This window comes from Acromyrmex echinatior, chromosome 8 (genome assembly GCF_024713525.1).
Source record: "Acromyrmex echinatior isolate Ae372 chromosome 8, ASM2471352v2, whole genome shotgun sequence".
NCBI classification, from domain to species: domain Eukaryota; kingdom Metazoa; phylum Arthropoda; class Insecta; order Hymenoptera; family Formicidae; genus Acromyrmex; species Acromyrmex echinatior.
The window spans coordinates 15063477-15074672 of record NC_141859.1 but is presented as its reverse complement, the minus strand read 5'-3'; the positions used below and the strand labels follow the sequence as shown (position 1 = coordinate 15074672).

At 36.6% G+C, this 11196-nt stretch overlaps 1 protein-coding gene across 1 annotated transcript; it reads right to left on the bottom strand.

The window, feature by feature from the left end:
• Window positions 1-767: 767 nt before the first annotated feature.
• LOC147908880 (uncharacterized) lies at window positions 768-1889 on the bottom strand. The gene is made up of 2 exons (XM_087408888.1): window positions 1370-1889; window positions 768-1291 (listed from the first exon to the last, which is right to left on the bottom strand). Exons 1-2 carry the CDS (start codon window positions 1438-1440, stop codon window positions 1036-1038), a joined length of 327 nt encoding a protein of 108 aa, XP_087265014.1. The 5' UTR covers window positions 1441-1889; the 3' UTR covers window positions 768-1035.
• Window positions 1890-11196: the final 9307 nt, after the last annotated feature.

Sequence of the window (11196 nt, the reverse complement as noted above, 5' to 3'; positions counted from 1 at the left end):
CAGCCGGAGCCATATCTGGTGAATACGGTGGTTGTTCGATGATATTTGTTGAGTTTTTGGTCAGAAATTCGTTCACAATGATAGCCTTGTGAGATGGTGCGTTATCATGGTGCAAAATCTATGAGTTTGTTTTCCACAAATCTGGCCTTTTTCGACGAATTTGCTCTCTCAAACGCCGCATAACGCCCAGATAATATTCTTTATTTACCGTCTGACCTTCTGGCAAAAATTCCGAGTGTACAACACCACGACAATCAAAGAAAACAGTTAACATCACTTTGACTTTTGATCGACTTTGACGTGGTTTTTCACCACATCTCGACCGCTTTTCAATGCACTGTACCATTCATATGCACGTGTTTTTGATAAAATCGATTCACCGTAAGCCTTCTGTAACATCTTCAGCGATTCGGCATACGAAATTCCATTTGCAATACAAAATTTGAGACAAATTCTTTGTTCGATCTTTTCATTCATTGTAAAAATCGCAAAACACACTTGAGATGAACTGATAAAATCGAGCACTATAATCACATTAAATGACAGATGGCACTCCAACTCCGTGTCAGTATAGAGGACAGTTATGCCAACTTAGCGACAAAAAGAATTTTGACAATTCCTTTAAGCGGCTTTTTAAATGATCAATTCCCGGTACTTTTTTGACAGAATGTAGAACAGACCCGAATTAACTATAACTAAAAAGTAATATTAATGCTTTAGAAAAACAAGAAAGATATTTTATTCATAATTCACATCCAAATTAGACATGTTATTCAGTAAGAAAAACTAAAATTGATTTAAAAACAATAAATTGATGAATTTTTATCGCAAATCTTACATAAAGTATCTATAGCATCACATTTGTTATTTATATAGTTTTGGCGTAAATGAGTCACAAAATATTTAAACTTTTCGCTCACACTATTCATGTATTGGCATAGTTCACAATATATGTGTTCAATACATTGTTCAAATCCAAGCATAAAAAGTATAGTCGACGATTTTATAATAAACATTTTTCACATAATGATAATTTTACATTGTCCACATCGTGTACTTTGATAAGTTCAATCTGAAGCTTCTGATTAACGATGATAAAGTAGTCGACTGCACCAATCTTTCGACATCAATTCGTTTTTCGATAAACGTCACGTAGCATGCGACAGGATGATGGATGTCGCAAATCGCAATTTCCACGTAGGAAATGGGTACGGTGAATCCAATCTCTAGAAATTTGTACGCCGTCGGTGTCAATGCCAGTATTCGTCTCGAAATTGTACGTGAAGACGCGCTGTAATGGAGAAGAACAAATGAATAAGCCATCTGTAGAGAAAAATTTTTCACAAATAAATAAAAAAGAAATACTTACGGATGAACATGAATCCATGCTTCCATGATGCCGTCACACGAACCGCTTCCCCTCTCCAATTTATTTATCATTATTAAAAGAATCAATTAGGGAGAATCTTCAAACCTAAAATTCGGCGGATAATAGACATGCAGATCGGTAATATACATATGTCTCCGCCAAGATAAAAAATCAACGGTAATACGTGCATAGAATACACGTATAAATTTCAAATCTTATTTCCATTTTACTAAACATTTTTACTGAAACGTAACCCTGATGCTCTATTTGATATTTTGAACACCAAATATTAATGCGTGTTAACACATTACGGAAATCAAATTCCCGGTTACGAATCAAACGCGAATGACATCAAAAAATGCAAACGTCAGGTGTTCGAGAATCAAAAGATTTTTAGAGACATCCGATGATGACATTAATATAATCTGACATCGCAAATTGCAGCGTCAACAAATGTGCAAGGTTCAATGACTTTGTCAGCGTAACATAAGAAATTTTTTTCAAAGACATTTAATATGTTTTGGTGATGACTTCATCAATGTAATTTGATATAATACCTGCAAAAATGCAACATTTGCAGGTGTTGTATCAATTTCATCAAAGTATAGCTGCTTTGTTAGCGAAACTTAAAATTTTTTCAAGAGCATGAGATGTCTGATATTATTAATAAAAATAGCATACATAATGATATAAAAATGATAAAATTTAAGAGCATCGCGTTATTAGTCAATTCGAGTCAGCGCAAGTAACAACATGAAGCACGATTTGATTGAGCAAGCTACCCTGCTTAATATAAGAGAAGAGTACGTCACATGGGAACAGCGATACGACGAATTTATATTTAGAATCATTGGAGCAGAATCGTTTCGAACGCCCGTGGTTATCGATCGGTAATAGACAATCACTAATCACATGTATCGCGCGACTTGACAGTTTAAAAGATTCGGTGCGTGAACGATTCGTGCATGTGGGTGCCGGGTACGGACTCCGATTCATCGAAACGGCGTTTGAAAGCCGTATTCTAACAGGCTCGGTGATAAACTCTAAATAAATCGAGCCTTGCCGATTCCTCGAAGACGCAAGTGAAATTGTGCTCGAACATGTGCATATAACATGTGTAATGTAACAATATGACTCTATAAAAATAAACACTGTTTTCAATGGCGAGTTCGTGGCGGGCGATAAACGCGCGATCAAAAATATCGGAACTATATCGATATATCGATTTGTGCGAATGGTCGAACCTACCTTATCATTGCTGGAAGAGTTTCAGAAACGCGATAGCGGATGGGCATTATTGCGGATACTAAATTTAAAGGTGAACGCGAACAAGCATACTCCTCTGCGTGCGGGATGTCATATCCAACACCCACGAGAAATTATGTTAAAGAGAGCGGTAATCAACGTGTAAACTGCGGACAATGTGTGTTTCGCATGATCTGTTGCTGCTCTATACCCGATTCAAAAACATGGAACGGGAATCTTCGTATCCGCATTATATATCAGTTCTAAATCTCGAATTTCCAATATTGAGTCAAATTAAAAAATTCGAAACTTTGAATGACATTTCCATCAATGCCTACACATGAGAAGGGAATTGTGCCGATACGATTCGCCAACCGAAAGAGGAGCAAACACGTAAACCTCTTATACGTGAAAGATGACAATGCGGGATATTTTGCGCTCATCAAGAATCTATCCCGATTAGTCAGCTCAACTTAGTAGAAAAAAGAACAGAAAATATTTCTGCGATAGGTACATACACATAATAATAATAATAATAATGATGATAATGACAATAATGATGACAACGATGGCGGCGGCGGCGACGGCAATAATGTTAATAAATATGCGATTTTTCCAAGTACCTCCACTACTTCAACTCGAGCGTTAAATTGGAGATCTACAGTTTTCTGTGGAAAACTAAATGACTGAGCGATTAGACTATTAAAGGAGGATGATTGCTAAGTTTCGATAACCACTGCAGGAAGGAACGCGTCCCGTTCGTTGTTTACGCCAACCTGGAGTGTTCATTGGAGAAAACAGATAAGGATCCCACATCAGCTACATACACGTATCATCAACATAACGTGTTCAACATCGGGTATTACATGCCTTACTCGTACGACAGCTCACTGTCGAGCTATCGCTTTCATCGTGATAAAGATTGCATCGTGTGGTTTGCGGAAGAACTCAGAAATTTGGCATATAGTAAAGTCTATAATTTCGGCTATGTACCCATGGCGGATTTCACGCGAGATGACTGACAAAGATTTAACAGCGCTACGCATTATTACGTGTGCGAGAAACCGTTTGCTCCAGATAATACGCAAATACACGATTATTTAACTGGGCGATACAGAGGTTCCGCACACTCAAATTGCAATCTAAATTATAGGGATTCGCGGTGCATACCCATAGTTTTCCATAATTTATCAGACTACGACGTGCATTTCGTCAAGGAAATTGCTACCGTGTACGAAGGACGCATTGATCTTTTACCGATAATTAAAGAAAAATATATCTCGATCTACCGATAACTATATAAAAATATATCTAAACATGTCGGTACCAAAATTGATAAAAAAAATTGTATGAAAGTACGGTTTAGATTCATACGGATTTCTCTTTTAATTTGAACAAATTGGCGTCTTTCTCAGTAAAGATAAAAAACTATGAATACTACAACACAAATTTTCCAATTTATTAGAAAAAAATTTTAATCTTTTGACACGAAAGGGCGTTTTTCCGTACTAGTACATTGACTGTATTGAAAAGTTGGAGTTTACCACTTCGCGAGTCGTCGACAGAGTATTTGAGAACGCACACCATCAATGTGTAGCAGAGGTTCTCCATCCAAACGCTCGATAAATATAGTGACCTGTATCTGAAAACGTATTGTTGTTGACCGACATCTTTGAAAATTTCCGCGATAGTTGCGTTGCAAGTTATGGGCTTGACTCTCCGTATTATTACACCTTACTGGAGTTCACGTGAGACGCCATGTTAAAATATACTGGCGTAAAATTTGAACTGCTCGCAAACATTGATATAGTCATGTTTATCGAGCACGAGTGGTCTGAATTAGTGTTTAAACAAATACGCACGAGCCAACAACAAATATATGCCATTATACGATCTACCATCGAAACCATCATCGTACTTGATATACTATCGATGACATCAACAATCTGTATAGCTTAGCAATGTGTCAACCATTGCTTTACGCTAATTTTTGATGGGTCGACGAAGTAAATTTAGATTTTACGATCATCGCATTAGATTTGGCAACAGACTATATTCTCGAGGTGGATTCCGACGCGCAAGAAATCATCCGGCAAGCGATGACTCCTCGCAAATATCCTATCCACATATGCGACAAACAGCGATACGTCATACATTATACTTGCAGCAGTGTACTCGTCACGATCTCCGTATCACAAAGGTTCGCGGTATATTGCAATTCATGCAATCTCCATGGCTACGCGATTATATATAATAGAATTAAATACAAAATTTAGAACTTTGGCCAAAAATGATTTTTAAAAGAATTTATACAAACTCATGAATAACGCGGTATTTGATAAAACCATGGAGAATGTGCGCGATTGCGTCAACGTAAAATTATTAACAAAATGGAAAGGCAAATACGGTGCTGAGGTAATGAAACCAAATTTCCACAGCCATAGCATCTTTTTGGAGAACCTGGTCGCGATAGAACTGTGTAAGCTTGGTGGTGAAGTTCAATAAATCGATACAAGTAAGTATGTGCATCCGCGATATATCCAAGTCGTGTTTGTACGAATTTCATCACGACCGCTGGTTCGTACATGGCACTGCTGTTTCGCGAAAAATGCAAAATTATATATACCGATACTGATAGCCTCATATATCATGTAGAATGTGATGATGTCTATATTATGAAATGCGCACCTCGTGCAATTTGAATCTTATGCACGACTACCTGCGCGTCATTTTAATTGCGTCATTCAAGCACCGCATGTAATCCTCGAACGTTATAAACCTCGTTATAAACAACGTTGCTCTTGACATCCTTTGCCTTCTTCGTATCCTTCTTTCCTTCTACACGCAAGACATACATTTTCGCTCTAAGCCCTACGAATTCGATCATGATGGTACCGTTGTTCTCGTCTTTCATAAGGAGCCAGGAACTTTTTTATTTGCGAGTGGAATACCGTACGCGTTGTCGACTATATAATCGCGACAAATCTATTTATAAACATCAACCGAACGCATACCAATAATTTGATGCTTGCGCGTTGTAATTTGATACGAGACGCAGCAGGATGTCGATCGATTTGTAATTTCCATTGTACGTAAATTATTTCCACATGACATTCTTCAACGTATGGTTGAATCGTTCGATGACCGAGGCCTTCATTACAGAATAATGATTGATGTCGTGCTTCTTCAAGAGTTTCTGCACATCCGAGTTGTAAAATTCCTTTTCTCTGTCAGTATGCAAATTTTTGGGGCATCTTTCATCGTCTCGAATTATCTTTGCAATCTATCTTCGATCGCCTTCGTCACCTCATTCCCGCTCTTGGCTTTAAGCGACTCGACCCATGCGTGCTTACTCAGCACGTCAATAACGGTGAGAATGTAATGGTAACCTTTGAATTAGATATAAGAACGTATCTCGATCACATTTGCCTGCTACAAGTAACGGTACCATTGTATCCATGTATTATGACGTGTCTTCGAGGAAAATTTCTTCTCGCCGAAGTATGTAATTCGCAACTAGTAGACGTTTCTCAGACATTGCAAATAATTATTCGGCATGATGCACTTATCGAATTGTCTTTTCAAGTTCGTTTAGCATAATCTATAAATTATTTTATAAGGCTACACTCTTCCTCTCGATTTCATTCAAATAATCTTCCAAATCTTGAACACTCTGCTGCACGTTTATTTGCTGCGTCAGCATCATCCACCAGCAGCGCTACTCATCGAACTTTGCGTGACTTGGCATCAAAGTTGGCTGCGACTATGCAAAGAATGTTATCGCGCACGTAATTTCTGAGCAATCCACGCCAATGCAATTCGCTTCCTCCTCCAAGCGATAGTTGTTGATCGGCATTGTAATGTCAATTGATCACATCACGGTATTGCAAAGTCATTAAATCCTTTTCTGTATCACTCAATGGTAAGTGCACTGTCCGTGTCAATCACTAGAAATCCATACTTTTGCTGCCAACATTTATAAATTTATATACAAATCGCAGAAATTTTTGTAAGACATATTGGTATTCATGTGATCACATGTTATACACGTTTCAGATTGTTACCATCCTGTTTGAACAGGATCAACAGATTTGCATTATCGTACATAAAATGCTTCGGTATCTTTATGTACGTCTGATAGAGATAGAAGCAGTCGACACGCCCCCATTGCAAAGTACTCTTATCGCGTCCTGCTTGTTGAATATCATCAAAGATAAAGATAGAATTCGGAAGCGTCTCGTTCAGTGGAATGACGTTGCTATTAGTAGAAAATGTAAAATAATCAATTTCTTCGATCGGTGCTAACAATTCGCCAGGTATTGATATTTCAGTTGTTGAAGCGATTTTGAGTACACGTATACGTTCTCAAATCGTACGCTGTGCGATCTTTCCAATAGGCTTATCAACACGTTTGTCTTGCCGCAATTTGACGGTCCACAGACGCTAGCGCGTATAGAGGCTGGTAACATGTCGCCATGCTTGCGCGTCTCTTTATCGGTTTATACTTTGCCGTCGAGATTCATCACTTTAATCGCCCGCAACTGGCGCATGAACCACATATTTCCTCTTTCCACAAAATACTGAAAACGATATCACGAACGGGCTTATTTATAAAGTCGCGTAGAACGAAATCGATCAAAAATCAAAATGTTTCTCGTCGTGTGGGATGACATGCATAGTTTAACCTCAAAAGAACTGGAATTCATATCGAAAAATGTACTTCGAGAATTGGAAAATTGTATAGAGAACAGATTAATAGAACATGTACGAGCAGATTTGGAGGTACGACGATACCGTCGATGCCTGCAGCGTTACAACTTACCGAGTCATTAAACGCATATCGATGATCCGACACTAGTGATGCGAATTCCGGGCTGCTTGCAGCACGCGATCAGCGCCACCGATCGACGGTCTAGCGCAACACAAACATGAGACACTCCGTGTCCGTGTAACTAGGTTAGTTAGAAACATACTGACTATATCGCTCTGTTCTTTTTGCACTACGTTCTTATTGCTTGCCTTGTCGACGTGCTGAGAACGAGAGAGAACCTTGCTGTTTCACTCAAGCGAGCGTCGAGCAACCGAAATGTGCTTTCTCGGCTTCTCGGCTCTCGGCATTAGGCGTGTATTAAGAGGCATGGAGGCATAGGAACATTCTAGGTAACATATAAGTTTTAATAAATTGTAATAATCATATACTCCTCCCATAAATCCAGAATATTATAAATCATGTCAAAACGCGATAGTTAACGGAAGATTAATTGTTTATGATTTTCCATTCGTGTTATGTACCACGGTCATAAATTCGATCCACAAGAAATTGGCGTAGTCGAGCGAGTAAGGTATGAGATCGGAAATAAATACTATAATTAGTAGTAAACATATATATTAGGTCAAATATATTTTCATATAATTTTTGAAATTATTGTTGGTATGTGTAATTTTTAAGCAATAGTGTAGGAAAAAAACCGATTCGCTTTTCAATAAGCAAATAAAAAATTATTTTAAAATTACACAACATATGAAGGCTTTTAATTGTGCACTACAAAATTATATTGTATCATCTTTATTTATATTATTAGTAATCTCATTTTCGAAATTTTATTCGTTGACAGAATTTTAAATGCGGAAGTGATAATTAGAAAGAAACATTTTATATAAAATATTCATCGACACAAAGCGTATTTATCATAATCACAACATCATTACACATGTTTTTTTTAACAATGGAAGTCAAAACGTGGTTAACTTAAAACAATGTGATTGAAAAGGCATACACCACGAGCGCAAGATGTTAGTAGCGAAATATTTATATTTTAGATTATCATAGAATAAAAACAATACAATAAAATAGATGTTTTGGCCTTATTATCAGGCCCTCTTCAGTATTACAAAATTAATGTGTGTTACAACTTTCATACATGTTGAGAATACCTAATTTCGAATAAATTTTATTCACGTTATAATAACGAGATAAAACATTTTTCGCGCTCAATTAAAATTATATTTTCGAAGAGCTTGACGTTCAGGTTATTGTTATAAATTTTTTTAGTCCATAAAATCATCAAATACTCCAGATGCCAATTGTGATTTTTTTGTCACAACAGTTAGTCGAACTTATTGAAACACATAAGATTCTATTAAATGTGAAATTTAGTAATAATGTTAATAGCTCTAATTGAAAAAATTAATTTAACTGTGATATACAGGGTGGCATGAATATACGGCCCCACTCGTCGCGAGCAAGTAAAGTGGACTAAACTGAGTAGAAAAGTTCTCTATTTTATAATGCTCTACTCAGTTTAGTCCACTCTACCTGCTCGGGACGAGTGGGGCCGTATATTCATGCCACCCTGTATATATACAGGGTGCGTCACCAAAATCCGGACAAATTTCAATTCAAATTTTCCGCTATACTGTGCCTCCGCCAGAGATTGTTATTGGCGTCTAAGAAAGCCTGATGCTTCTAGTAAACAGTCATATTCTCAAAATGGCCGCGATGTTGAAACCAAGTGCGGAGTATAATCGAAAAGCCGCGATCATCGAAGACCTTCGGGCCGGGCGCTCAGCAACGGAAATAATTCGGTTCTTTGGATACCCGAGATCCACTGTTTATGACGTTGTGGCAAAATATACGGCTTTAGAACAGTCCAACGAAGGTTCCAGTATGCCAGCGAGGAAGAGTCACTCGAAAGAACGCACCGCAAAGATCCCTGCAGTCGTTGAAAGGGCTCAAACGCTGATTTCGGATGACCCAAGGCAATCGTTGCGAAAATTAGCATCGATTGTTGGCGAGCCAACAATGCGTCGAATTGCCGAGGAGGACCTTCGGTACAAATCGTATGCATTAAAGAGACTCTCTGAGGCTGCCACGACAAGGAATTGTTCGATTTGTCCGGATTTTGGTGACGCACCCTGTATATGTGTGTGTGTGTGTGTATGTGTGTAAATAATGATACCTGTGTTAACAATAAGTTGAGTTGTGGAATTCAAGACTTAGAAAACTATATTGGATTGCTCAAGAATCGAAAACGAAATATATAACTCTAATTATGAAAGATGGTTTATATACAATTTATATCCCGCGAGTGTGGAAAATTCTATGTGAAAGAAAATTCAAAATTATCAATTAAAATTCTGTGAAAAATCAAACTTATGTGGAAGAAGTTATGTTTAACAAGGGGAAGTATGCTTCTGGTAATTTTTCCGTGTCATTTTGTTTATTTATAAAGATCATTTCTGACGTTAGTCTCTTTTGAAAGAATGATTCTATACCTAATATCTAAATATTATCCCAATTAAATTTGTGATAATATTCAAATTGATGTTGTGAGACCACATTGTGAGCGCTATTTAATTTTTTAATGTTAGTTTAATGTTCATTTATTCCAGTTTTAACTTTCCTTTTAGTTTGGTAAGAGACATGTTTTTTTTATATGAATCTTTCATCGATTAAGTCGAATACATACCATACACGTGGAATCATTATTTTTCCTACAATTTTTTATTTTGAGGTACACGAATAATTGCAATTGTTATACGAAAATATATTATTTGACCTTATACAGACAATTAATTAAACTTGTATCATGAAAGTATATTAAGGGGAAAAAAAGGGAAAAACAGGATTTTTGCGTAAGATTATCAGTATACTCTCTGCGCATTTTATTTACTCAGCCACATCGATTAATTGAGTTTAATGTTTACTAGTGGAATATAGAATCCACGATGATCGCTTTCGTGTTCTCGTATTCTCAAGAATCTCGGGTTGTCGATGCAATAATATTATAATTTCTCTCTTAATAAATGCTGTTAGCATTTTACAAATTAATCATATTGACTAACCATAGAGCTCGATAGTACGATAACGCCTGTGATATTTATAACAAAGCTCTTGATTAATGCCTCTGGCAGTAAATAAAAAATTATCAGCCCACGATGAACGCCTTTGACATTTCGTTACAATTAGCCAGCGCACGATTAACGCCTCTGGCAATTATCTACTAACTAGATACCTCTGGTACTACTTATTCTCAACTACGATTCCAAAATATATATACTGTTGTGCTTTAAGCATGAAATTATCAATATTAAAATAAGCAAAGGTTTGCAATCTTTTTTTTTAGTATTTTTTAAGACATTACGGTTATTTTATTAATTTATGTATAATAATTTATATAATATTTATGCAAGTAAAATAATATCCTGTAATATTGTATTATACAACATTATATAAAATATCCTCCAAAAAAAGTGTTGAGGAGGGATCGCGACGCAGGGAATGCTTGAACTGTTCCTTGTCCAATCAAGCACGCGGAAGATGAGCGTGCCGGTGGTAGAAGCGCCATCTGTGGTCGTCGATAGCGTATCGTTAAAGCGATTTCCCAAAAGTAAATATATATGTAAAAAAAATGTATGATAATATATAAATATAAATAATAATATATAAATTTCGTAAAATATTTTAATTAATTGTATTGCTTGGAGAAGACGAATGGTACATTAATTTTGGAAAGAAAATTTTGAATTTTTCAAGCCCGCATAAAAATTGAAGTTACAAGAGATATACATTCTGTCAAAAA